Source organism: Cibotium barometz, chromosome 6 (genome assembly GCF_041138505.1).
Source record: "Cibotium barometz isolate CiBa-2024 chromosome 6, ASM4113850v1, whole genome shotgun sequence".
Lineage (NCBI taxonomy): Eukaryota > Viridiplantae > Streptophyta > Polypodiopsida > Cyatheales > Cibotiaceae > Cibotium > Cibotium barometz.
Window position 1 is genome coordinate 21,173,481 of NC_141051.1, and position 27,493 is coordinate 21,200,973.

A 27,493-nucleotide genomic window follows, 5' to 3' on the forward strand; every position below is an offset into this window, starting at 1 on the left:
AAGTCCAATTGCAATCTTTTTTGTCAGATGTCCATGAAAGAAGGTGTTGTTATACCTTTTATTGTTCAAGTAAAAAGGACAGCTGAGTCTATGGCACTCCAAAGTACCAACACAATAGCTAATACGGATGGTACAACTTACAGACATGTTTGATGTTACTGGACGTGTCCATAGGTGACCATCATATTTTTGCTCCATTCTATCCATATTTCCTATTTTGCCATATGTTGGTGGAAACTCTAGGATGGAATCACCATCATAATGTCTTGGCACCTCCTGGACTTGGATGACTCGAGTAACTTTTTCCAACAATGAACGCAGAAGAGAAGGTTGCTCCTTCTTACGAAGAACCGAAAGTATACTCTCTGAAGCAATACATTCATCTTCAGAGATCTTGTGCTTTGAACCTTTTGGATTGCTTGTGCCTTCACCTGGTTGCAAAATAGTTGCTGAGCCATTCAAGTCACTCTCAGAGGAGGAGCTCGAGATATGAACATGGGTGTTTTGTATCCCTAATTCTTTATCCACTGAACTCTCCAAATGTCGGACATCTTGGGCAATGTCGTCAGCACTAGAATCAAGACTATCAGCAGCACAAAGAGGACTACATTGTAGCATATATGTTTTACTTCGAGAAATATCTATGAGATAGTATTTATTGCCCTCCATATCATAATGAGCGATGATTTCCTGTAGGCTTCCATCGGTCCTAGTAGCTTTCACTCCAGAAAGGGCGTGTGAAGAAGGCAAAAACCCTTGTAGATATCCGTGACTGACAAGCGTGGTCTGGTAGAGAAGTATTAAAGTTTGAGATTTTTTGCTACAGCCATCAAGCTCCCACTCAAAGGTAACAGTGTGCTCCATAGGGAAGGCAATATGAAGATGCAGAAAGGACAGGAGAGACGAAAATGTGAAACAGAAAGGACAGGAGAGACGAAAATGTGGAGTGAAAATATAAAAACGAAGGAACAGGTGGAGCAATCACGATTGAGAATGAAGGAGGTTGAAATGATAAAACAAGGTGGAGCAATCACGGTTGAGAATGTAGGTGGTTGAAATGATAAAACAAGGTGGAGCAATCACGATTGAGAATGACCACGATAAAATTTTTTAATAAAAAATATACAAATGTATATGTATCTACAAATATATAAAAAAATACACAAATATAAACATTTATTGATTCTAAGTGTTATTTTAATAAAAGGCTTATCTCTTTGTAAATACACACACACACATGTTTATATTTATATTATTATATTGTATATATTCTAGGCTAAGAACCCCGGATGGGGATATATGTAAATACACATACACACACGTTTATATTTATATTAATATATTGTATATATTCTAGGCTAAGAATCCCCCGACGAGGATATATGTATTTTAGTGTGTGTGTGTATTTACAAAGAGACTAGTCTTTTACTTATTTTAGGATATACAAATATATTAGATTATATATCTAGTAGGCTACACACACACCACACACATTTATTAACATCAATATATATATACATATTTAAATAGCCTAAACTATAAAATGTACGTGTGTACAATAAAACACATAGAGCCTAATACATTTTTAGACATTTATTAACATCAATATATATATACATATTTAAATAGCCTAAACTATAAAATGTACGTGTGTACAATAAAACACATAGAGCTTAATACATTTTGACATATATATATGTGTGTGTATATGTATCTATTTTTAGGCTAAGTATGTTTTAGGCCACACACACATATGTGGTGCTTAGTTTAAAGGGTACACGAAGAAATTTAGGGTACACATGTGATTCTTTCAAAACTCAGCAAGCAGGCAGACGAATGCGCCGGCAGAAGCAGACAGAAGAGGTAAGTTTTTTTTCTTTGTTCTCGATTTTTCTCTGTTTTTCTTTTCTCTGCGCCGGCAGCGGCTTCGTTGGAGGTTTAGGGTGTAGCTTTCGTAACCACCGGCTCCACCTCCATGGCCTCTACTCCAGCAAGTCCACTCCCCCGGCAGAGCCTGGGGATGGTCTGCGCTAGCGCAGACCATCCCCAGGCTCTGCCGGGGGAGTGGACTTGCTGGAGTAGAGGCCATGGAGGTGGAGCCGGTGGCGTTCCTTACGTGGTAGCTTTCGCTGCGTTGGCGGAGACGAGGTGTACGTGGTAGCTGACGGTGCTGAAGACGAGGTGTACGAGGTGTACGAGGCGCTGACGGTGCTGAAGACATCGAGATTGTTAAGTGTTAGGAGACACCAGCTCCACCTCCATGGGCTCTCTTCCAGTAGGTCCACTCCCCCGGCAGAGCCTGGGGATGGTCTGTGCTAGCACCTCCATGGGCTCTCTTCCAGCAGGTCCACTCCCCCGGCAGAGCCTGGGGATGGTCTGCGCTAGCGCAGACCATCCCCAGGCTCTGCCGGGGGAGTGGACCTGCTGGAAGAGAGCCCATGGAGGTGGAGCCGATGGCGTTTGAAGAGGTGGAGCCGGTGGCGTTCAACTTTCCAAATTTACCATCTCTGTCGTCTCATTGCGAAGTGAAGCCATCATTGAACAATGCATGCTTGAAGTGATAAGCATGTTCATGGGTGAGCATAAGGAATTTGAAGATCTACATTTACAAAATATTCCACACATTGGCTACTTTCCTCGAAGGTTTCAATGAAGTAAAGAGCTCATGGGGGTGGCACATCTATCTTCAAAATGAATTTCAGAGATTAGCATTCGATTTTGCCATCGACCGGACTCAGGAAAATCTATGACTACTATAAGCATCTCTCCATACCTTCCACCCCATCATCAAAGGACATTCAAGGAGTGTTTCATGGTCGAATTTTTCCAGTGCAGCATGTCAATTTTTTTTAGTAAATCCTCCACTTCAACATGAGGCCATCCAAAACTTCTTGCACTCACACTGCTCGTCGTGTATAGTAACGCTTCCGAGTGAGAAATCTAGACAATTGTAATCTCCACCCACCCTAGCTTAGATATTTCATGTTGTATATGGCCAAGGCCCATTGTTGTAATGAAAGTCAGCCATGTAAGTCTTGTATATGTAAAGAGGACACGTGTGGGTGGATAAACAAAGCCCAGTTGTATATAACTGACTTATGAGGGTGTCTAAGGTCACTTCTCATAATACAATCTGCTATTGAGCTCAAGCTTTGGAGATCCTTCCTTCTTGATTGTCTAGTTCTCTTCTTAATTCTTGCATGATTCTATGTTTATGTTTATCTTTGGCTATGGAATCTTGTTGAGTTACTTTCTTGCATATGTGAGTGCTTGAGTGCGGTGTTTTCTTGAGGTCAGCTTGCTTGATTCTTGCTTGAGATCAACAGGATAAGGAGAGAGAGAGAGAGAGAGAGAGAGAGAGAGAGAGATGGAGTGAGTAGAGAGGAAGCTTGTTAGCTTCTCCCTCACGTGCGATACACTGCAATGGGTTTGCATCACTGCCACCATGAACAGCCAATATATATTAGCTCCTTCAATGGCTCTTGTATTAAGCTAGGAAGCTCAGGTTTATTGGTTTCTGCTCAAATGTGCACTCTAACCAGAAGAGCCCATTGCAACTCTAGCTCTTCAATATAATCCGTGGCTTCACTTCATGTCTATGCTATTCTCTCTCTCCCCACACACACACACACTAGTAGGAGATGTTTGTGTGTGAGGTTGATGTTTTCCTATATACATGAAGTAGGGTTTATGTATGATTCAGCTCAAACTTTTTGCTACTCAGGGAAAAAGAAAGGAAGATGGCTCCAAGAAAAGCAGGAAAAAGAAAGGAAGATGGCTCCAAGAAAAGCAGGAAAACAACAGGCAAAGACTAAGAAAGGTATATGATGTGAATAGCCAAGATTCTATTGAGATTATGTTTTATTGTTTTAGATATGCTTACTTGGGCTTGGTGTGTGTTTCTTACAGACAACAGAGGATACTCACTAAGATCTGGGCGTGTTTGTTTGACTCTTAGCGAGGAAGCTCAATCACGGACACCTTTGTCCTCACATGTATCTCCTGTTAGAGAGGAAACAGAAGCGCATAATTCTCTTGGTCATGAGGAAGAAGTGCTTGTGTTGGAGAACGAAATGAGCTCACCTCCTCCAACTCACACGGAGATTCCTGAATCTAGTACTGGTCAAGGGGAGACCCATAGAAGGCTTCTTGGAAAATCTATTGAATTGGGATTGCTTGGTGATGTATTCACTAAGTTTTTTGTGCAACGCAATTCCTCTACCCCATTGGTCCCTTTATGCAGGCTGATTCCAAATGAATCCATCCGTACAGTTTCTACCTAGCTTGAGGTGTTTCGTGATTCTTTTGACTGCCATGGTTATGTCGAAGCATCTCCTCCTTTTTTAGTTTCACTTACACGTCCAGGAAGCTCTATGTATTTCGTGGTCACACAAATAGACTTGCAAGAATGGGGACCAAACTGGGTGGTACAACATGACAGATTTGAGGATGAAATCAGAGGAACTGAGTGGGAGGATCTCAGTGGTAAGAAGTTTCTTGTATGGGATGGCAATCATCGTGTGAAGGCATGGATGTCTCGAGTGCGCGAAGGTATGTTCTTTTGAATGTCATAGAGTGATTTTATGCAACATTAAAAGTAATATATTGTAATATCTTTATTTTGCTTTCTCTAGCTTGGTCTCATAGCCCCTCACGCCATGTCCGGGTCAAATGTCAATTTTTGGTTGTGGACAAGAAGCAAGAAGGAGAATTGCTATTGGCTTTGCGATCTCAAAATGAGTAAGTGATCTCTCTCTACTTAATTATGGACATTGTGAAGTCATAGTTAAGTTCTTAGCTCATTGTGACTCTTTACAACACAGATTGGTGCGCACTAGTGTGACACCCACATTGTCACATGAGATCTTCATGTTTCAACGATTTGGAATGGCGGACAAATCATCCATATTGGACTACCTAGGTGAAGACGTAAGGAGGTGGGCTTTAATGGAGCTTAGTTTGGAGCGACGAAGTGGAGAGCAATGGTACAATGCTCCAGCTACAATCTTGGCACAGCTTGTGTGGAAGGTAGTGTTTGCATTTCCCAATATCATTAATAAACGGATTATCAATGTTTTTTAATCGTGTGAGTGATAATGAGTCCTTTTCGTCATACGTAGACACCGTTTGAAAATGCGGTGAAGCAAGCTATATCATGCATTGATAGACATGCCATGGGGTTGCAAGAATATGAGACAAAATGTGAGAAAGCCAGACGTGGTGTAGAGCAAACATTTCGAGATAGAGCGTACAAGATGCTCATAATTGCAAACCCATCCAATGGTGATGCATTCTTTCAACTCGTATATAACTATGATTGGTCCAAGAAGGGATTGGTTGCTCTGACCAAAGAAAAGCTCTACACAGTCGCCATATCTCGGATTTCAACTCAAAGGTATGTCACATGTCAATAAACCTCCCTTAACATAAACTATCCTTAATATCTAATCTCTTATGGGTTTGGTATGATGCTGAAATAGGAAGACGGAATTGCTTCAAATGCTTATGACCGGGAGGGCAAAGGACAAGGTAATTTCAAAGATGTTTGGGGATAACAAAAAGACGTTGCTGCATATGAAGAAAGAGTTGTATTGGGAAGAGCTAATAGGGGAGGCAGACTCTATTTTGGAGGGTTTATTGGTATATGATGATGTTATCTACATCCCACCATTTATGCAATGGGTGCAAGAGGAGCGATTGAAACACATACCATGGGCCTTCCATGAGGTGTGGGCAAAGATTGGAAAAGTAAAGGAAGGCCAAAAGCAACTTGAGGTGGAGAATGCCGCAAAGAGGGTTGTCTATAGGTATATATCTTCCAATGCCATTACATTTTTGTAGAAAATACATATACGCTTTTAAAAAAATATTTTAGTACTGTTTGTTTTATTTTGGACATGTAGGTGGGTGCAGCTACTCATTGGCCAAGGTCTAATGGACGAAGAGACAGAAGCAATCAAAGAAAGATCCAAATTCCTCGGAAACAATGTATCCGAAGGAATGGGTTGAGAGAGGGGTTTCTGATTGGGAATTTAAGAGATGTCCTTGGTGTTTGGACTATCCTCTAAATCATGTGCCTCCAAGTGAGGAGCTCCTAGAAAAAGGTACTTTTTTGCTTTCTACTAAATTATATGCATGTAAATGTAAATGTATATGTTTATGTAAACCTTCCTACCTATACATATGTAAACTATCCATATGCATATACATATTAGATACATATACATACAGATATATACATATACAAATACATATGTATATACATATGTATATATACATATGCATACATAAATACATACCTACATACATACACTAAATTCCTACATACATACAAAGTTCATGTTACATTTAAGAATTGGCATGTTAGATTTTAAAGAAACATTGTTAAGTTTTGATATATACATACCTACATACATATACATATAAATAGATACATATAGCTACATACATATACATACACATACATATACATACACATACATATACATAGACACATGCCTACATACATATACATAGATACATACCTACATACATATACATATACATATGCATATACACATACACATACATGTACATATACATATACATAGATACATATACATCTACATACATATACATATACAAAAAGGTATGGGGATTTTTACCTTTTTACTAATTATCTTGATCTATTTCTTGAAGAATTTAAGAATTGCCAATCTGAGCTTGAAAGAGAGCCCCCAACTCAAGAAGACTCTAGAATACCTTCCCCACAGCCAACAATCTTGACCCAGTCTCCAGTAGTTGGATCCTCGCGCGTGGCCCCAAAACCATCCACACCACTGTCATGAGTGCCACAATCACACCAAGAGCATACATCTACATCATCTCAAGTGCAACGTGAGAGGCGAACAAAGAGACGTCTTGACATTATGCATGATGTTCAAGAGGGAGACCCCACAAATGAAAATCAAGAGAGAGACCCTCCAGAGCATCTTCAAGTGGGGGAGGTGTCAGGACAACGTGACATCATGGACATGACTAGTAAGAGTACTTTCCATTGCAAATTTATTTTGAGAAGTGTGTGCTTTCGAAATGCATCCCATTTTTTGTCTTGTTTACTTGCAGGTGAGAGATGTTTTTCACACATATTGCTGGTAGACATCCACACTCTTTCGGAGGGCTCAGATAGGTAAAAAGAATAATTTCACCATATAATTAGTTTTCCAAGTTGTACTTACCAAAACCAAACATCATAAATCTTTTATGTAGTGTGGAAGAATTCTTGATGAAGATTCCCAAGGCTCTATCTCATAGAGGTGCTCCCTCAGATACAGTGGCTCGCCTCGTATAGGCTGACTTTCCTATAGGTTTACAAGTTGTTGATGTAGATACAGATGGGTGTCCCTCATGGAATCAAGTTTCTTCATCATTGATACGTGCCACACTCAGTTTTGTTGGTTTGTTTGTGGCTGATGAGGGTTGGTTTGTGTGTTTGAGTCTAATGGATCAACTTCCTAAAATATATTCCATGGGAAAGAAAGTTGGATTGGTCATGCATCGAACAATGTCTGTTCATGTGGAATCAAGTTATTTGTATGACAATGGAGAACGGGTAAGTCATAATCTCTAAAATATTTCCCTTTGTGTATACATGTTATGTGGTATGGATATCCAAACATAATGTTTTCTCGTTATGGTAGGTGGATACATTGGCGCTTAGTATGTTCTATCGAGTAAATTGCCATGTCCCTATTATTGATCGTGAGGCTGGGCAAAATGTTTCAAAGAAGTTATTCAACGCTCAACGAAATTTCATTTTTGAGAAGAATAAGAAGCATCCATTCCAACGCACAATGGTCTTGGAGCGCTACATTCGAGGTGGTGCAGAAAGATCTCCTATGTTCTTTAGGTGAGACAATTTTCATTCTGGTCATTTTCATAGCTACTTTTTCAAAATACTTAGATGCACGTTTATGATTGTATTTCATTGTAGGTGGCTAGTGGAGACCTTCTCAAGTGAAGGAGATAGTGTCTTGGACGTTTTTGCGGGATGTGGAGGCTTGGGACATACATGCCAAGAGTTAAAAAGGCACTATATGGGGATAGAGAATGACATGGAGGTAGCCAAAGCATGTCTGGGAGATTTCTCATTAGGTCGGGATGACATGTAGAAGAATGCTATAATTAGAATGCTATAATTTGTGGATCAAAAGACTTTGTATTCGAGATTGTCATGGTTTGGAAGTTTAAAGATCGATATATACATTTTTGATCTTTAAAAGATTGTGTTTTATATTTAAGTAAGTAAGAAAGTATGTATGTATGGAATGTATGTATATATGTTAGTGCTGCGTAGGTGGCTCTTGTATATATGTATGTATGTATATGTATATGTATGAGGTGTATGAATAAAGAGGAGATGGCAACATTGGATGTAAATGCAACATGGGAGTTAGTGCCTTTGCCTAAGAAAAATAAGGCAATTGGATGTAAATGAGTGTATAAGGTCAAGCATAATGCAGATGGTTCAATGAGTAGTTATAAGGTGAGATTGGTTGCCAAGGACTATGTACAGACCTATGGCATTGACTATGAGGAGACATTCAACCCGATTGTGAGAATGGAAACCATGAGAGTTTTCATTGATATGGCTTTAGTAAATAGTTGGTCTTTACATAAGATGAATGTAAAGAATGCCTTCTTGCATGGTGATTTTCAAGAAGAAGTATACATGATGTAGCCACCAGGTTATGAGAGCGATGCACACCCAGATTTTGTGTGCAAGTTATGTAAATCCCTATATGGCTTAAAGCAAGCACCCAAAGCATGGTCAAACAAGATCAAGGAGTATCTTGTTACCATTGGATTTCATATATCCAATGTAGATTTTTCACTTTATGTGAAAAGACTGATAGAGGGATCATATGCTATGTCATTTATGTGGATGACTTGATTATCACTTGGTGATAGTGATGCTGACATACGTGATGTCAGCAAGCTTTTACAGCAAAAGTTTGAGATGGCTTGATCATCACTAGCTAGTGATAGTGATGTTGACATACATGATGTCAGGAGGGTTTTGAAGTAGAAGTTTGAGATAAAGGATTTGGGTGAGCTGTGGTATTTCTTGGGCATAGAGGTGGTGAGATCACCTCATGGAATTTTGTTATTAGAGAGGTAGTATGTCTTGGACATGTTGTCCAAGTATGGTATGACAAACTATAAGCCTATTTCAATGCCATTTAAGCAAAACACAAAGCTTTTCATAGATACATATGAGCTTTTGGAGGACCCCACTACGTACATGCCCCTGTAATAATCAATCCCCTCTTCAGAGATATAAAAGATCTTGTTTCTACCTGTTTTGGCCTAGAGAGAGAAAATATTCTAGAGAGAGATTATTCAGATTTTTAATATTTTTGGATGGAAAAATATCTCTTCTTATTAAAATAAGTTTCCCCGAAACAGAAGTTCAAAAAGATTTTCAAAAGGTGCATTAGAAATCAAGTATAATCTCTTCAAGAGGCATTATCCTAGGGATCTAGATTTTTAAAAAAATTAAATTAAGGTTTTGAGGGGCCAATCAGATTCATCCAAATGTGTGGAGAAGATAAATATAAGAAATAAAGAAAATCCCCCCAAAAATGAGTAAATACTCACATAAGATGAAGAGTGGACTAAGGACCAAAGGAATTACTAAAAAAATGGAATTTTGACACCTCACAATGGGAATTCCCCCCTCATGAAGGAGGTGCCTACTTCACATGTGTGGTAGAGTTTAAAATTATAAAAAATTGAGATATTTCATCTCTCCTCTCTCCTAATTCAAGTCTAGTTCAAAAAGTTAGCTAAACTGACCTAAAAATGGTCAAAAATTGACCAAACTGATCTTGAAAATTCTAGAATCAGTTTGCTTGGTTAGAAGCTCACTTTTTCCTTTAAATAGAAACCTCCCCCTTTGTTGAAGCTTAATAGTGTTTTATGCACTGTTACTCTAGTCCTCCCAAGAGCCAAGAACTGTGAATTTCTTAATAATTCACTAGTTTTTGACCATTCCCTCTTCTAAAGAATTGGTGGCCACTCTTGTTGCAAACAAGAGTAGATCCCTCAAACCATCAAGCCAAAGGAAAGCTCCCAGAATTTCATGTAAGTAAGAAATCTTACTTTTTCTTATTCTTTTAATGGTTTTCTAAATTGTTTGTTATCTTAAAATGATAAACAGATGCTATGCCTTCTTGGAAAGGCTTTCCCCCTCTCTCATTCTTAAAATCAGCCCTTCTTTATCCTAGTTAAGTGATCTAATTGTTGGAATTAAACTTTTCATATTGTTTCTCTCTTAAAAGTGAAAATTGATTAGTTTAGAATGCTTTAAACCAATTGGGGATAATTCCTAAGTAGATTAAGGTTAGAAAAATTGAAAAATGGTCAGCCATACAAAGGAGGTTATGGCAAAATTTTTCTAAAAATTTGTGAAATAAATTTCATCTTTTATTAATCAAAAAGAGTAATCCCCATCGTTTGTGTATTCTAAAAGTGTCGTTTTCATTCATGCATAGAAAGGTGCATATTGATTATTTTTATTATAAAAGAGTGATTTTCAATAGAATTAAGTTCTATGCATAGAAAGATGCATATTATTATTATTTAATTAAAAAAGAGTTATTTTTAATAGAATTAAATTCTATGCATAAAAAGATGCATATTGATTATTTTTTTATTATAAAAGAGTGATTTTTAATAGAATTAAATTCTATGCATATGAAGATGCATATTGATTATTTTTTTTATTATAAAAGATTGATTTTTAATAGAATTAAATTCTATGCATAGAAAGATGCATATTAAATATTTTTTTATTGATTTTCAATAGAGTTAAATTCTATGCAAAGAAAGATGCATATTGATTATTTTTTTAAATAACAAAGTGTTAATTTCATCAAAATGGATTTTATGCATAAATAGATGCATAAAAGAATATTTTTTTAATTATAAAAGTATTACTTTCATTAAAATAGATTTTATGCATAAATAGATGGCATAAAAGAATACTTTTTTATTATAAAAGTGTTACTTTCATCAAAATGGACTTTTATGCATAGATAGATGCATAAAAGAATATTTTTATTATAAAAGTGTTACTTTCATTAAAATGGATTTTTATGCATAAAAGAATTTTTCTAATTGTAAAAGTGTTACTTTCACTAATATTGATTTTTATGCATAAAATGATGCATAAAAGATTTTTTTTATTACAAAAAAGTTGCTTTCACCAATATTGATTTTTATGCATAAAATGATACATAAAAGAATTTTTTTTATCAAAATAAGAGTTCACTTTAATCCTATGCTTAAATCCCATGAATATTAGAAAAATGAATAAGTAAATACTCAGTGAAGGAAAATTATACCATTTTATATTCTCTAGGATGGTAATGAGAAAATTCAAAAAAACTATCGAAGTCAGAATTTTAGATAAATGACTAATTTATTCCTCATAGGAATTCGTGTTTAGTTTTGAATTCAGTAAAGTAGTAATTGAAATATTACCTTCGAGAAAGATAGTTCAAGGAGGAGAACCTTTCTAGACTCAAACCCTGAATCAGACTATGACCAAGACATAACCCTTTCGTTGGTTTCAAGAAATGACGATGTGACTAGTTCAGTAGTCTACACTCAAAATCACCCACCGAATCTAAAACTAAGTTGAGACCTTTGATTTTGATCTGAGAATCAAGATTATTGAATTTGAGGAATTCTGTTTGGGAATCCAGACCTGTGATCTAGAAGTCTTGGGATACAGAATTAAGATATACTCATTGTATTCAAAAGAAAATCAAAATTGAAAACTTGCATAGAAACCCTGTTTTCTTAAAAAACTGTCTTACGCCAGAATGCTGGAGGGAGCATTTGGTATATGTGTGTTCTAAGGGAAGTTCGGTTGCAACTGGCGGGGAGTGTTCAAAGGACGGCTCACGCGGCAAAGCCTGCGCAGGTCTTGACCAGCCTCAGTATGGTTAAAATGGTGCGCTTCCGGTGTACGATGGACAAGGGCCGACGAAGCGGTCCCTAAGTGAAGTGCCAGGACACCTAAGGAGGATCCTGGAGGGTTCTGACCAGGCGATGCACGAGCTCGTGGTGCCGAGGACACCCATGCGCATGTCGTGGAAGATATATATGTATGATGACGAGAAACTTATTGTAATCTGTTACTGGATCTCGTTGTAGACCTGCTGGTCTCAACGGAGAGTCGAGAGTGATACTGTTTTGTGAGAATCAAGGATTGAATGGAAATTTTGAGTTGTGATATCTGTACCCAGTAATTGTTTGTCAATGGATTGTTTTATAAATTAAAGTTTAGAGAGGAGTGTGTGAGTATCTGTATTCCAAAGCAAAAGTTAAGAAAGGCTTTCAATTATGGGTGGGTGAGTACTTGTCTGGTTCTACTATTCCAGTGGTTGGGCGGTTGGCCTAACCCATGGTCAGGATGGGGTTAGGTTGGAATTAGTAGAGTTTTAATAATAAAATTGATTAATAAGATTAAAGAAACAATGCATTTGTCTTATCAAAATGAATCCAGTAGACTCAAAGTTAAAAGCTAAAGAACCTGAATGCTTAAGTGAATATGATGATTTATTCCTAACAGAATTAACAGAGGTGCCCCCAATTCAAGAAGTAGATCATGTCATGGAATTGACCACCGGAGCTCAGCCAGTAGCCCTGCGCACGTACAAAATGCTAGTTCCTGAAGCCATTGAACTCAAGGAACAGCTTAGACAACTGTTAGAACAAGGGTTTGTAAGACCCAGTGTTTCACCTTGGGGTGTGCCAGTTCTCTTTCAGAAAAAGAAAGATGGAACGCTAAGACTCTGTGTGGACTACAGAGGTCTCAATCAGCCTGACAGTTAAGAATAAGTATCCTATCCCCCCCAGAATTGCTGAGCTTCTAGACAGGCTAAGTGGAGCCCATATCTTCACAAAAATAGATCTCAAATCAAGATATTATCAGATCAGGATTAATGAGCAAGATATCCCGAAGACAGCCACATCAATACTCGGTATGGGCATGGTATGGGCATTATGAATTCACTATCATGCCGTTTGGATTGACAAATGTCCCAGCTACATTCAATTGCTTAATGCAGGACATTCTCAGAGAATACTTGGATGATTTTATTCTTATTTTCTTTGATGATATTCTAATTTACTCAAAGAATGCAGCTGACCATGAAGCTCATGTCAAAAAAGTTCTTGAGATTCTAAGGAAGCACCAACTCTTTGTGCAAAAAAGAGCAAATGTACTTTCTCTGCGGAGACCATGTTGAATACTTGGGCTTTCTGGTATCAAAAGATGAAATTTCTCCAGATTTCACAAAAGTCCAAGCAGTCATAGATTGGCCTGAACCAAAGACAGTGAAAGAAGTCAGAGGATTCTTGGGATTGACTGGTTGGTATAGAATTTTTATACCAAAATATGATCTCATAGCTTCCCTCCTTACTAATCTTCTAATAAAGAAGAATATCCCGTTTCAATGGTCTGCCAGGTGCTAGAGTGCTTTTGATAAGCTGAAGATCGCCTTGGTAAATAACCAATCCCGTTCTGAACCTGCCAGATTTCTCTCTACCCTTTGAGGTAGTAACTGATGCCAGTGGTTTTGCCCTGGGAGGTGCACTCATGCAGGAAGGTCATGCAGTGGCCTATGAATCCCGAAAACTCAGAACGCATGAGAGGAATTATACTGTCCATGACCTGGAACTACTTTCAGTAGTATATGCCCTAAAGTTGTGGAGACATTACCTACTGGGTCAAAGATTCACTTTGATGACAGATCATCAGAGCTTAAAGTGGATCTTCACTCAGAAGGATCTCAACATGTGCCAGAGAAGGTGGATGCAGACCCTACAGGAATTTGATTTTGAAATCAAGTACCGCCCAGGCAAAGAAAATGTGGTAGCAGATGCCCTCAGCAGAAAAGCCTCCTTGCTTGCAATTACTGTAGTGTCAAATCCTTTGATTATTGAAGCAAGAGAGAAGATCATGCAAGATAGATTCTTTGGCCCTATTGCTACCCTACTTATGCAGGAAAGCAAAACTCCACAGGAGTTGAACCGAGTTCAAGGGTACAGCCTGGATGATGGAATTATGTATTATAATTGCAAGCTATGCATTCCCAATGATGAGGGAACTAAGGGTCAAATTTTGAATGAAGCCCATGTGACAGCCTTATTGCAAGACATCCAGGTTTCATCAAAACCTACATGTCTGTGAAGAAAAGCTTCTTTTGGCCTAGTCTAAAAAATAATGTACTTAATCATGTACGTCGATGTCTGACTTGTCAGAAAGTCAAAGCCGAGAGAGTAAAAATACGTGGGAAGTTACATCCATTACACATCCCCCAGATGAAGTGGGAATGCATCAGTATGGATTTTATTACTGGATTATCTTCAATGCAATCAGGTTACAACTCCATCTTCGTGGTAGTTGATAGACTAACCAAAGTTGCCCATCTGATTCTAGTAAAAGAAACCTACACTACAGCAGCGGATGTAGCCAGAGTGTTCCTCAAAGAAATCTTCAGATTGCATGGCCTACCCAAAATAATAGTAAGTGATCGAGATTCCAAATTCACGTCAAGTTTCTGGACTGCATTTTTTGAAACAGTATGAGCTTTCTTGGATCTCAGCACAGCTTACCACCCTGAGACCGATGGTCAAACTGAAAGGGTGAACTAAGTAATTGAAGATATACTTCGGTCATGCTGTGTGTGGCAGGGAACCCAAGAAGTGGCTAAGCTATCTGCACCTAGTTGAGTTTGCCTACAATGCTTCTTATCACAGAAGTATTGGGATGAGTCCTTTCAAAGCTCTCTGGACAAGATTGCTTAACTTCATTAACTTGGTCTGACCCATTGATTAGGGTCAAGATGTCTAGACAGATGCTTGACGACATGGAGTAGCAGATGCAGCCAATTCGTAAAGATATAAAAGCTGCCCAGGATAGACAGAAGCAGTATGCAGATAAGAAGAGGACAAACAAAAAATTCAAAGAAGCAGATATGGTCTTCATTCGAATACGTCCCAAAAGAAGTTCTCTATCTCTTGGGAAGTACCAGAAGTTATCCCCCAGATATTGTGGGCTATATCTGATTAAAAATAAAGTAGGTGACTTAGCCTACGAGATTCTTTTGCCTCCTCATCTCAAAGTACATAATGTATTTCATGTTAGCCTTCTTAAAAAGTATGTACCAAGCCCAAATCATGTACTTGATGATGAAATCTTAACTTCTTCAACCCAATGGCAGATGGAACTCCAACCTGAAGAAATCCTTGATGTTCGAGAAAAGGTTCTCAGGAATAGAATTCTGAGAAAATTATTGGTCAAATGGAAGTTCTATACTTTTGAAGATGCCACCTGGGAGAAAGAAGCCGAACTGTTGCGGGATTACCCCCAGTTTGCGAGATGAGGACATCTCGCATTTTTCAAGTGGGAGAGAATGTAAGATTCCTCCCCAGCCTCTCAGCAAGATGTCCAGTATCTTCCCCTATAATCAATCCCCTCTTCAGAAATATAAAAGATCTTGTTTCTACCTGTTTTATCCTAGAGAGAGAAAATGTTCTAGAGACAGGTTATTCAGATTTTGAATATTGTTGGATAGAAAAATATCTCTTCTTATTAAAATAAGTTCCCCCGAAACAGAAGTTCAAAAAGATTTTCAAAAGGTGCATTAGAAATCAAGTATAATCTGTTTAAGAGGCCTTATTCTAGGGATCCAGATTTTCAAAAAAAAATTAAATTAAGGTTTTGAGGAGCCAATCAGATTTATCCAAATGTGCGGAGAAGATAAATATAAGAAATAAAGAAAATCCCCCCAAAAATGAGTAAATACTCACATAAGATAAAGAGTGGACTAAGGACCAAAGGAATTACTAAAAAAATGGAATTTTGACACCTCATAATGGGAATTTCCCCCTCATGAAGGAGGCGTCTACTTCACATGTGTGGTGGAGTTTAAAATTATAAAAAATTGAGATATTTCACCTCTCCTCTCTCCTAATTCAAGTCTAGCTCCAAAAAGTAAGCTAAACTGACCTAAAAATGGTCAAAAATTGACTAAACCAATATGGAAAATTCTAAAATCAATTTGCTTGGTTAGAAGCTCACTTTTTCCTTTGAATAGAAGCCTCCCCCTTTGTTAAAGCTTAATAGTGTTTTATGCATTGTTACTCTAGTCCTTCCAAGAGCCAAGAACTGTGAATTTCTTACCAATTCACTAGTTTTTGACCATTCTCTCTTCTAAAGAATTGGTGGCCACTCTTGTTGCAAACAAGAGTAGATCCCTCACACCATCAAGCCAAAGGAAAGCTCCCAGAATTTCATGTAAGTAAGAAATCTTACTTTTTCTTATTCTTTTAATGGTTTTCTAAATTATTTGTTATCTTAAAATGATAAACAGATGCTATGCCTTCTTGGAAAGGCTTTCCCTCTCTCTCATTCTTAAAATCAGCCCTTCTTTATCCTAGTTAAGTGATCTAATTGTTGGAATTAAACTTTTCATATTGTTTCTCTCTTAAAAGTGAAAATTGATTAGTTTAGAATGCTTTAAACCAATTGGGGATAATTCCTAAGTAGATTAAGGTTAGAAAAATTGAAAAATGGTCAGCCATACAAAGGAGGTTATGGCAAAATTTTTCTAAAAATTTGTGAAATAAATTTCATCTTTTATTAATCAAAAAGAGTAATCCCCATCGTTTGTGTATTCTAAAAGTGTTGTTTTCATTCATGCATAGAAAGGTGCATATTGATTATTTTTATTATAAAAGAGTGATTTTCAATAGAATTAAGTTCTATGCATAGAAAGATGCAAATTGATTATTTTTTTAATTAAAAAAGAGTGATTTTTAGTAGAATTAAATTCTATGCATAGAAAGATGCATATTGATTATTTTTTTATTATAAAAGAGTGATTTTTAATAGAATTAAATTCTATGCATAGAAAGATGCATATTGATTATTTTTTTATTATAAAAGAGTGATTATTAATAGAATTAAATTCTATGCATAGAAAGATACATATTGATTATTATTTTTATTATAAAAGAGTGATTTTTAATAGAATTAAATTCTATGCATATAAAGATGCATATTGATTATTTTTTATTATAAAAGAGTGATTTTCAATAGAATTAAATTCTATGCATGAAAAGATGCATATTGATTTTTTTAATTACAAAAGTGTTAATTTCATCAAAATGGATTTTATGCATAAATAGATGCATAAAAGAATATTTTTTTTAACTATAAAAATATTACTTTCATCAAAATGGATTTTATGCATAAATAGATGCATAAAAGAATATTTTTTTATTATAAAAGTGTTACTTTCATCAAAATGGATTTTTATGCATAGATAGATGCATAAAAGAATATTTTTATTATAAAAGTGTTACTTTCATTAAAATGGATTTTTATGCATAAAATAATTTTTTTAATTATAAAAGTGTTACTTTCACTAATATTGATTTTTATGCATAAAATGACGCATAAAAGAATTTTTTTATTACAAAAGTGTAGCTTTCACCAATATTGATTTTTATGCATAAAATGATGCATAAAACTTTTTTTCATTAAAATGGATTTTTATGCATAAAATAATTTTTTTAATTATAAAAGTGTTACTTTCACTAATATTGATTTTTATGCATAAAATGACGCATAAAAGAATTTTTTTATTACAAAAGTGTAGCTTTCACCAATATTGATTTTTATGCATAAAATGATGCATAAAACTTTTTTTTAAATCAAAATAAGAGTTCACTTTAATCCTATGTTTAAATCCCATGAATATTGGAAAAATGAATAAGTAAATACTCAGTGAAGGAAAATTATACCGTTTTATATTCTCTAGGATGGTAATGAGAAAATTCAGAAAAACTATCGAAGTCGAAATTTTAGATAAATGACTAATTTATTCCTCATAGGAATTCATGTTTAGTTTTGAATTCAGTAAAGTAGTAATTGAAATATTACCTTCGAGAAAGATATTTTAGGGAGAAGAACCTTTCCAGACTCAAACCCTGAATTAAGCAGACGTAACTCCTTCAGTTTCAAGAAATGACGATGTGACCAGTTCAGTAATCTACACTCAAATCACCCACCGAATCTAAAACTAAGTTGAGACCTTTGATTTTGATTTGAGGATCAAGATTACTGAATTCGAGGAATTCTATTTGGGAATCCAGACCTATGATCTCGAAGTCTTGGGATACGGAATTAAGATATACTCATTGTATTCAAAAGAAAATTAAAATTGAAAACTTGCATAGAAACCCTATTTTCTTAAAGGACTGTCTTACGCCAGAATGCTGGAGGGAGCATTTGGTATATGTGTGTTCTAAGGGAAGTTTGGTTGCAACTGGTAGGGAGTGTTCAAAGGACGGCTCATGTAACAAAGCCTGTCTACGTCTTGACCAGCCTCAATATGGATAAATGGTGCGCTTCCGGTGTACGATGGATGAGGGCCGACGAAGCGGTTCCTGAGTGAAGTGCCAGGACACCTAAGGAGGATCCTGGAGGGTTCTGACCAGGCAAGCATGGGCTCGTGGTCCCGAGGACACCCATGTGTATGTCGTGGAAGATATATATGTATGATGACGAGAAACTTATTGTAATCTATTACTAGATCTCGTTGTTGACCTGCTGGTCTCAACGCAGAGTCGAGAGTGATACTGTTTTGTGAGAATCAAGGATTGAATGGAAATTTTGAGTTGTGACATCTGTACCCAGTAATTGTTTATTGTCAATGGATTGTTTTATAAATTAAATTTTAGAGAGGAGTGTGTGAGTATCTCTATTCTTTTAGAAATTCAAAATGGTGGAATCGTCCCCGCTTTTCGAGCATGGGAAATTTTCCCGGCTTCGGTTTTCGGAATGACCACCAGCTTAGTCTCGTGCCCAGACATTCGTGGGCAAGACATCGAGTGAGAAACCTTGCCCCACGCAAGAGGAAGCTACTTCCACTGCTACCATCCGAGAATCCGGTGCGCAGAGGGGGCAGTGGGATCTCACAATCTTGCACTTCTCCTCCACCTTTACCCATGGCTATTGCTAACCTTGGTAACCCTAATTTGGTAAAAACCAAGGGAAAAATCCGGGTAACAGCCAAGGAAACACCCAATCTGTTGGAAGCTCATGGTTGGCCCTCCATAAAAATAAATTTGAAAGGAATAATCAAATCTGAAAATAGATAAAAAGCTTATACACACGACACAAGAATGGGTTAAATCTCCTACTCACCTCCTCTTCATGGTGTATTTAAGTATATTTCCTTGTACAAAAAGCAAGAGCCAAAAATATGGATCTCCACTTTAGGCTTGCATAAGCCTAAATACAAAAGTGTGAGCACTCTAAGGTTTACTCATGAAATAGAACTAATGTATATCAAAACGTTGCACACTAATGTGCACATAAAATATCACTGCCATTGCCGATTATAAATAATTGCCACGCGCCATGCATCAATAAATTTCCGTTGAAGCAAGACCAGGGGATCCATGAACATCTTGCACACTAATTGTGCCATTGATCTGCACTGACATTCACAATATAACCTCAAAATATGTGACAAGTTAGAGGTGATCAACCTAGCTTGCACATAAAATAAATATCCATCAAATAAATCCATAAATGCCAAATAATTCTAATAATTCCAACATTCCTTCTTGGTTGTAAGATCCCTGTCCCCACCACGCAACAAATTCAGGGGTGCTAGTAGCGAAAGTAGCACTTCTTGCGCGGGGCAGGGTCCCACACTCGGGGCCTCGCCCACGGATATCCGGACAAGAGACTAATCCATCGGTTCTTCCAAAACCGAACCCGGAAAAACTTCCCTTGTCGGAAAGCATGGGCGATTCCTCCAGGATAAATTTTTCTCTAACGTAGTCAAAAGCCTTAACTAACTGAATTGATATAACCAAACCCGTAAGTCCCATAGTCAGATTAGGAAAAAGGTTGCACTTGGATCATAGAGAACAATGCTTTTTTCCTCATTGAGAGGCACAGCTGTTGATTCTTTTCCATAGAACAATTTTTGTCCGGGATTTACTTCATCTATTGTACCATAACAGAATTGAGTCTCAATTCAGGGATCCATCAGTCCAGCCTAACCCCATCCAATCCTGTGGGTTAGCCAACTGCCCAACCACTGTAGTGATGGGATCCAATTAAGAATTTGGTTAGGTTTTATCTCAGGTACCAGGGAAAAGAGTTCCCAGGCCCCCTAGCCAGATATTCATGCAAACTTAAAACTAGTCACACTACTTACACCAATATGAAATTGCCTTTTTCACAGAATCAGCTATCTTTAAAAATAACCTTTTAATGAAACCATTGTGTCACTGATCATAATCCTCAAAATCTTCAATTGAATCCTTATTTCCAATAATTCCTTCATCGGTGTACCTATGGCATCATTGGCAACCAAAACTCTCACCACCGATCCACTCTCACCACCTATCCACTCAGGGGCCTTTTCGATAGTTCCTAGCTCATAGTAACCGGCAATATATTCACATATAAAAAATAGAATCTCCATTGAAGATTAGCAAGATCAACCAACGGATCCATATAAAAGAGCCATGGACTCATCCGTTGACCAACAAGGTCGATCAACTAGATCCATGCCCGAATTCAGAAAACAACTCTTACTCCTTGTTCCAATATCTTCCACGATGCACGTGTGGGTAGGTCCGAGCACCGTATGATCAGCACCCTCTAGGATCCTTCGCAGGTGACCTAGCGCTTCACTCATAGGCCGCTTCCTTGTCCCTAATCCGTAGTACCGGAAGCTCACCATTTTAATGGTCAACAAGACCTCGGCCGACCTTGCTACGCGAGACGTCCTCCAATGACTCTCCGTCAGCTGTTGCAACTTTATCAGATTAGGTCTCCACGACCTCATTCACAAGACGGTCAAAATGCTTCTCCAGCATTCTTGACATAAAACAGTCATTTAACAACAGTTCAAAAATACAATTTCTATAACGAACTCTCGTCTTTCCACATTACTTCACATCAAACCACATTAATTAATTCCATAGCCATTTCATAAGTATTCCTATTCTCATCCAATCACATCATTTTCATCTCATCACATCTTTGCTCAATTAATCCTCATCAGATCATCTACCCATATCCACATCTCATCACATCACATCACATTCATTCACATCTCATTCATTCACATCTCATCCATTCAAACCACATCACATTCACTCACATCTCATCCATTCAGGCCACATCACATTCACTCACATCACATTCATTCACATCACATCTCATCCATTCAGGCCACATCACATTCACTCACATCACATCTCATTCATTTTACCTCACATCTCATTCATTCACATCTATCCCGATTCATATCCCATCACATCACCTTCATTCATATCCATCACATTCATTCTCATCACCATTATATCATCACATTCATTCATATCCATCATGTTCATTTTCATTCATATCCATCACATTCATTCTCATCACCATTATATCATCACATCACTTCTATCCACATCATATCCTACTATCAACTCCATCCTCTCTCATTCATCTACATCCATCTCATTTATCACATCTCATCTCAATCATCACCACGATCCCATCTAACTTCACTCACATCATTCTCATACACAATTTCACATACATCCACATCCTCTCTATTCACATTCTTCAATCACACATCAATCCATTCTTTCACATACTCATTCACATCCATTCTTCTCATACACATTCACATCCATTCTTCACATACACATCCTTATCCATTCTTTCACATACTCATTCACATCCATTCTTCACATACACATTCACATCCATTCTTCACATACACATCCTTATCCATTCTTTCACATACTCATTCACATTCATTCTTCACATACACATTCACTCACATCTCATATCATTCATTTACATTCTGATTCACATGATATCACATCTCATCCATTCATTCACATTTATCTGATTCACATCACATCTCATCACATCCTCACATCTAATCACCTCTATTCACATCACATCCATCCATCCATTCATTCCCATTTATCTGATTCGCTCGGTCATAGGCTTTGCCCTCATAGGCACTTAATAACCAATTACTGTAGACCTTATAATCAAGTCTGAATAGATGACTTATGGTCCAATTGGTCATAGGCCTTCCCCTCATTCTTTACTTGACAAATCGGTTGAATTGGCACCCTATGGCCCCTTGGTCATAGGCCTTATCCTCATTTTTTACTTGGAAAGTCCATGTGAATAGACACTCTATGGCCCCTTGGTCACTTGCCTTGGCCTCATTATTTACTTGACAAGTTCAAGTGAATAGAAACCTATGGCCGCTTAGTCATAGGCCTTGCCCTCATGATTTACTTGACAAGTACAATTGAATATACACCCTATGGTCCCCTTGGTCTAGTTACTTGGTAATCAAGATATGCCTTATAATCAATTCTGAATAGACACTCATGGCCCCTTGGTGAATGGGCCTTTCTCCATTTTTTACTTGTTTATTCCACGTGAATAAGCACCTTGTGCTTGCCTTTGTTCTTTACTTGACAAGTCTATCTTAATACACACCCTATGGCCTCCCAGTGAAATCCCCCAATAACCTATTCATTATAGGCCTTATCATCAAGTTTGAATAAATGACCTATGGTCCCATTGGTCATAGGCCTTGCCCTCATATACTTGATTAACAAATGGGTGTGAATAGGCACCCTATGGCCCCTCGATCATAGACCTTATCCTATATATATTTAATTTACAAGTCTGAAGAGCGGTTCTCTCTACTGTGTAATATAGTGCTCATAGAGTACTACTGATCAACAAATGTGTTGAGAAACACAATGTCAATCCGAGGACTCAACCCGATTAGTGCATGAAGGCTTATCCCTTGTGGGAGAGCTCACATACACGAACCACCACTTGACAATTCAACCATTCAACACCTCAATCAATCTCTCAATCCCTTAAACCCACTACACTAATCAAGAGAACAAGCAATGCATGGCAATCTCTTAATCCCATTCAAACATTGGTTAAATCTTAGCTTTCCCTAATGCAAGCAAACCCATAAGCGTGCATTTACTAATCCACAAGCTTAAGCAATCATAGAATGTAACATTCACAAACCCACAAGCTCATAGAGAGAGTCTATCCATGAATAACTCATTTGCCAATGAAATGGGCAAGAGTTTGCATCAATGGAGACTACACGCACACTCACTACAGGCATGCATACACAAGAGAAAGAAAGAAGCATTCAACTAATCATAGATTAATCTACTTCAATGATGCTAAAATAGATTAAGAGAAAGAAGTGGAGCTATACTCATTGGAGCTTGATGCTCATTAGAGTACAATAGAGAGAGAAGTGGAGCTATACTCATTGGAGCTTGATGCTCATTAGAGTACAATAGAGAGAGAGTTAGAGAGTTGCCATAGCTTGAGAGCTCAAGAGCTTCACTCAATAGCTTATGAGAATGACCAAAAATGTTCTCTTTCTTTAGCTAACATCTCTTTTATAGAGATGTCACTAACCCTAGACCTCTTTCACACATGGGCGGACAACCCCATAAGTGAGCCTTGCTTAATACACTTAGAACTCTCATTTAGAACCCACATCGGCTTAAAATGATTTACATTGCACTTCGGCACAAAAATATGAAAAAATTATGTGCGTCTTTATGTTCCCATGGCTACAATCCCGCTCTCTTGCATTAATTGCTTCCGACCTCCTTCCCTAATCCGTGTTCTTGTGAGTGAACATTCCCCCCTTCCTAAATCGCGCACGTCCTCGGGCACGGTAGAAACAAAAGCTGCAAAAAACACTGGAAGACAAGTAAAGTCTTTTATTGAAAAAAAAACCAGCAATGACTATCTCACACGTGAGCATGCAAGTAAAAGGCCGATTAGAGTTTTAAAGAGTGCTAAAAGAAGCGAGTAAAGACTAGTCAAAGTGAGACTAAGTGGTAGATAGTGCTATGCAAAGGCAAGTGTGCTTGTACACCATAGGTTATGACCGCAGTCTCAATGTCCTACAAGTGTTTAAGTTATTCCTAAGTGGCAACCCTACTCCTAAATAAAAGCCATGATGATTGGACCTTTCTTTCTTTATTTCTTTTTGTGTGTGTGTGTGTGTGTGTGTAAAGAGCAGAAGATTAAAGAGAATTATTATTTTTAGCTTGATAAAGAGGAAGGTTCCATCCCAATGAGACCCAAGCAATGGCCAAGAGACCTCCGCCAAGAGAATCTAAAGGCCGCTAAGTATCTCCAGGGCGACAGAACCTTTTCTTTCTTTTTGACATAACCCCATGAAGATGAGGGCATCGGTCTCGAGAGCCCATAATGTACCCAAGAGTCCTACCAGCATCTATCAAGGCAATAGAGTCCTTGTAGGCCTTCTTCTTAATCTTTTAGACGTCAGTGTTTACCTCATGGAAACTAAGGCATCGGCCCCAAGGTGCTAAAACAACCCAAGGTCCTACCAAGCATTCCACATGGCCGTAGACACGTCATGTCTCAAGTCACTTCTTTATATTTTTTAGGGCATGTGTTTCATAAAATTTTTTATTGATTGTAGCACCTAGTCCATACCTAAGAGGTAGCTACCACTAGGGATAACTAATATACTTCGAGAGCATAAGAACTTGGCATACTCCGTTGGCATATATCTTACACCGTCTTCAAATAGAATTACCTTCTACTAAGTCCTCCTCTAAGAATCTAGAAATCACTCACCACATAGTAACAACTAATTTAAAACTTAAACCAGCCAACTATGTGTGAACATGCAAACAATATATGCAAAAGTGAAAAGCACATAAAGAACAAAAGATTATGATTCGAATACACCTGTTGTAGTCTCGTCGTTGATGTTTTGCGTTTGTCGTGATGCATTGTTGATGTGCAGAGTGCTTCTCTTTGCTCTTTGTAGGCATTGCATGTCTCCCCCCTTCCTAATTTGTGTGCACGGTAGGTGGACTATTGGAGCGTGTTTGTATGCTCTTGTTTAGCTGAGATCTCTGCAAAATGTCTTATTAACAAAAAAGAAAAGAAAAGAAATTTGTTATTGGTGCCAATCATCGAATATAGCCGAGGGGAAAAACCCAGTGGGAGAAAAGTGCCCTGGCTTGTTGATCTTGTTGTGGAGTTGATGAGCTTACCCTTGCACTGGCGGTGGATCCATGTCCACTTCTGCTAGAAAGATGGTATCAATCACTTCAGGATGCAAGGACAACCCTGTACAAAAGCCGGCCTCTGGAGAAGGTGGTAGAGGAAGGAGTGCTTACTCGTCGCTAAAATATGGCATTGGTTCTATGGGAAGGTTAAGCAGACAATTTCGATTTTGGAATTGCTCAATATAGGTGCTCATAGTGATCCAAAATTGACATGTTGAGGCTGGGGGAAGAAGGGCTTGCAAGATAGGTGGTTGCAAGTCATTTATGCATGTATCTCTCCATTGTTGTGCTTGAACCTCCTCAGGTAATCTACGTTGATTTGGTCCTCGATCTGGTACTCTCACATCAAGAAGGTTATGGCATTGGGGTGTATTTCCCACAATTTGTTTCATTAAGCCCGTGCCATATCGTCGAAAGTAAGAGCAGCATAGCCAACAAATGTGCGAAGCTTCCCCTAATACGAGTCGTGCACACTCTTGACAATGTGGAAATGGATGATGCTGTTGATAGAATAAAGTGACAAAGTGATGCCCACAGGAAATTTCACCTAAGGGAGCATAAAAGTACATAGAATGAGTTTGAAAAGGAGGAGCACTATAACCCCCGCGACGTTCAGGTTGAGTACTATCAGGGTCAATGCATGGTGGACATGTATCTCGCCAAGTATCCACCATCAGGAGGTATCTGGGCATAGAACAATGAAATTTAGAAACTTCAGACTTTATACACTCATATCCATCATTACAATCCCTATCAACCTGCACTTGTCTTTTACAGGAGTGCAGGCTTTATCTACAAGTGCAGGTTAGTTGCAAAAGGTAACAGAGTGGGCAGAATGTTTACATTGAATGTAAACATGCCTAAAGTGAGTGCTGCGATGTTTGCAAATGGTTCAGGAATTATTGTAGACACAGACATTTGGCATAAAAGAGGAACCACATTAGTAAAAGTGAGACTATTCAAACAACACTAATCTACCAAAGAGCTTCAATTGTAGTGTTAATGCCGTACCTTTGGTTTTGGGTATGTCCTTCTTAAGAGGTGGGAAGGATAGCAATTGTCGAGGAATTTGAGCAAGATAAGAGGATTTAGGCAGTGAAATGCTAGAATCTATGCTTAAAGGAGACTCATGTAAAGTTGGATTCGTGAAGTGCTAGAATCTATGCTTAAAGGAGACTCATGTAAAGTTGGATTCGTCTTAGGTACATAAGTTGATGGTGGAAGTGTGTAACAAGGAGAAGTTGGGTCAATTGGTGATTCAATACATGTTTGGGGAAGGTCAACACAAGGAGATTTGTAGGTACTATCACAACCACCTATCCTATCTTGAAGAGGTTGTGTTGATTTCCTTTGCACCCACTGATATGAAAAACCAAGAGTGGATTTTGGAATCTTATTGATACACTCTTCTGGCTCTAGCAAACCATGGCATTTGGGAAGCCAAAGTGTTGTTGCACCCTCATAATAGCCTTGTGCTTTAAGAACATGCTTTGGGACCCAATGAGTAACAATCTGAGGCTTACGCTTGGAAAAGATATACTTTTTAGGAGGTTTAGCAACTAGGCTAGATGGTACAAGTTTGTACGCATCTTTGGGTAGCCAAATTGATAATTCTTTCTTACCTGGCCTTCTTTGAGCAGTGACTAGAGTAGTTGGAACATGCCAGCTGTCAGGTAAAAATATGAAAAGTGTTTTGAGTTTGTGTACATATGGTATGCGGGGTGTGTGAATAAACTTTGCCCTGAATGCCCTGGCCAATGTACAGAGCGGGTGGTTTTGCAGTGAGATAGTACACGCGTGTTGTTTTTTTAGGAGCAGATGCTAGAGATTTGGAAGTTTTTATTGTAGCAGTATGGTGTGCAGGTGGTTGCCAAATATAGGGCACCGACTAGAATGGTCGATTTTTTGATAAGTCATGATGCTGATGATTCTAAGTTTATGGGCAGCTTTTGTTTTGGAAGGTCGTGGGTGCCGCACGTGAATCAGATGAAACAAGGTGATGTAGAGGGCATTGTGGGGCCATCCTTGAGGCTTTGAGACGTTAAAAAATAAATAAAAAAATACATTAATTAAGTGGCCACCTTGTAAGGGTCCACGTGGGGGTTCAATTGGCTACCAGCACACCATCTAGAAGGTGGTGGCGAAGACGCAAAGGAGTGAGATGGCCGCATCGAAGGAATGGCCGCCGGGTAGAGGGAGAGACACCTTGCTGAGGCGCTACAGGGACAGTCGCACAAGAAGGCAACCGCCGCATAGGAGCAAGCCTGGTTGGTGAGTCTGC

The 27,493-nt window shown here is 38.1% G+C and overlaps 2 protein-coding genes across 2 annotated transcripts; both read left to right on the top strand.

Moving 5' to 3' along the window:
- The first annotated feature begins 2,453 nt into the window (after positions 1 to 2,453).
- Positions 2,454 to 7,335, top strand: LOC147637515 (uncharacterized). Its single transcript, XM_086798982.1, has 8 exons — positions 2,454 to 2,557; positions 4,442 to 4,551; positions 4,635 to 4,740; positions 4,824 to 5,028; positions 5,121 to 5,395; positions 5,481 to 5,528; positions 5,682 to 5,807; positions 7,308 to 7,335. Exons 1-8 carry the CDS (start codon positions 2,454 to 2,456, stop codon positions 7,333 to 7,335), a joined length of 1,002 nt encoding a protein of 333 aa, XP_086655108.1.
- On the top strand, positions 7,129 to 27,249 carry LOC147637516 (uncharacterized). Its single transcript, XM_086798984.1, has 4 exons — positions 7,129 to 7,591; positions 7,680 to 7,888; positions 7,973 to 8,099; positions 27,076 to 27,249. Exons 1-4 carry the CDS (start codon positions 7,481 to 7,483, stop codon positions 27,247 to 27,249), a joined length of 621 nt encoding a protein of 206 aa, XP_086655110.1. The 5' UTR covers positions 7,129 to 7,480.
- The last annotated feature ends 244 nt before the right edge of the window (positions 27,250 to 27,493 follow it).

Coding starts and splice junctions, on each gene's coding strand:
- LOC147637516 (XM_086798984.1), top strand. CDS start 7,481: ATGGATCAACTTCCTAAAATATATTCCATGGGAAAGAAAGTTGGATTG. Junction 7,592..7,679: donor TGTATGACAATGGAGAACGG/GTAAGTCATAAT, acceptor TCGTTATGGTAG/GTGGATACATTGGCGCTTAG. Junction 7,889..7,972: donor AGATCTCCTATGTTCTTTAG/GTGAGACAATTT, acceptor ATTTCATTGTAG/GTGGCTAGTGGAGACCTTCT.
- LOC147637515 (XM_086798982.1), top strand. CDS start 2,454: ATGGCGTTTGAAGAGGTGGAGCCGGTGGCGTTCAACTTTCCAAATTTA. Junction 4,741..4,823: donor GCTTTGCGATCTCAAAATGA/GTAAGTGATCTC, acceptor TTTACAACACAG/ATTGGTGCGCACTAGTGTGA. Junction 5,808..7,307: donor GCAAAGAGGGTTGTCTATAG/GTATATATCTTC, acceptor GTGCTCCCTCAG/ATACAGTGGCTCGCCTCGTA.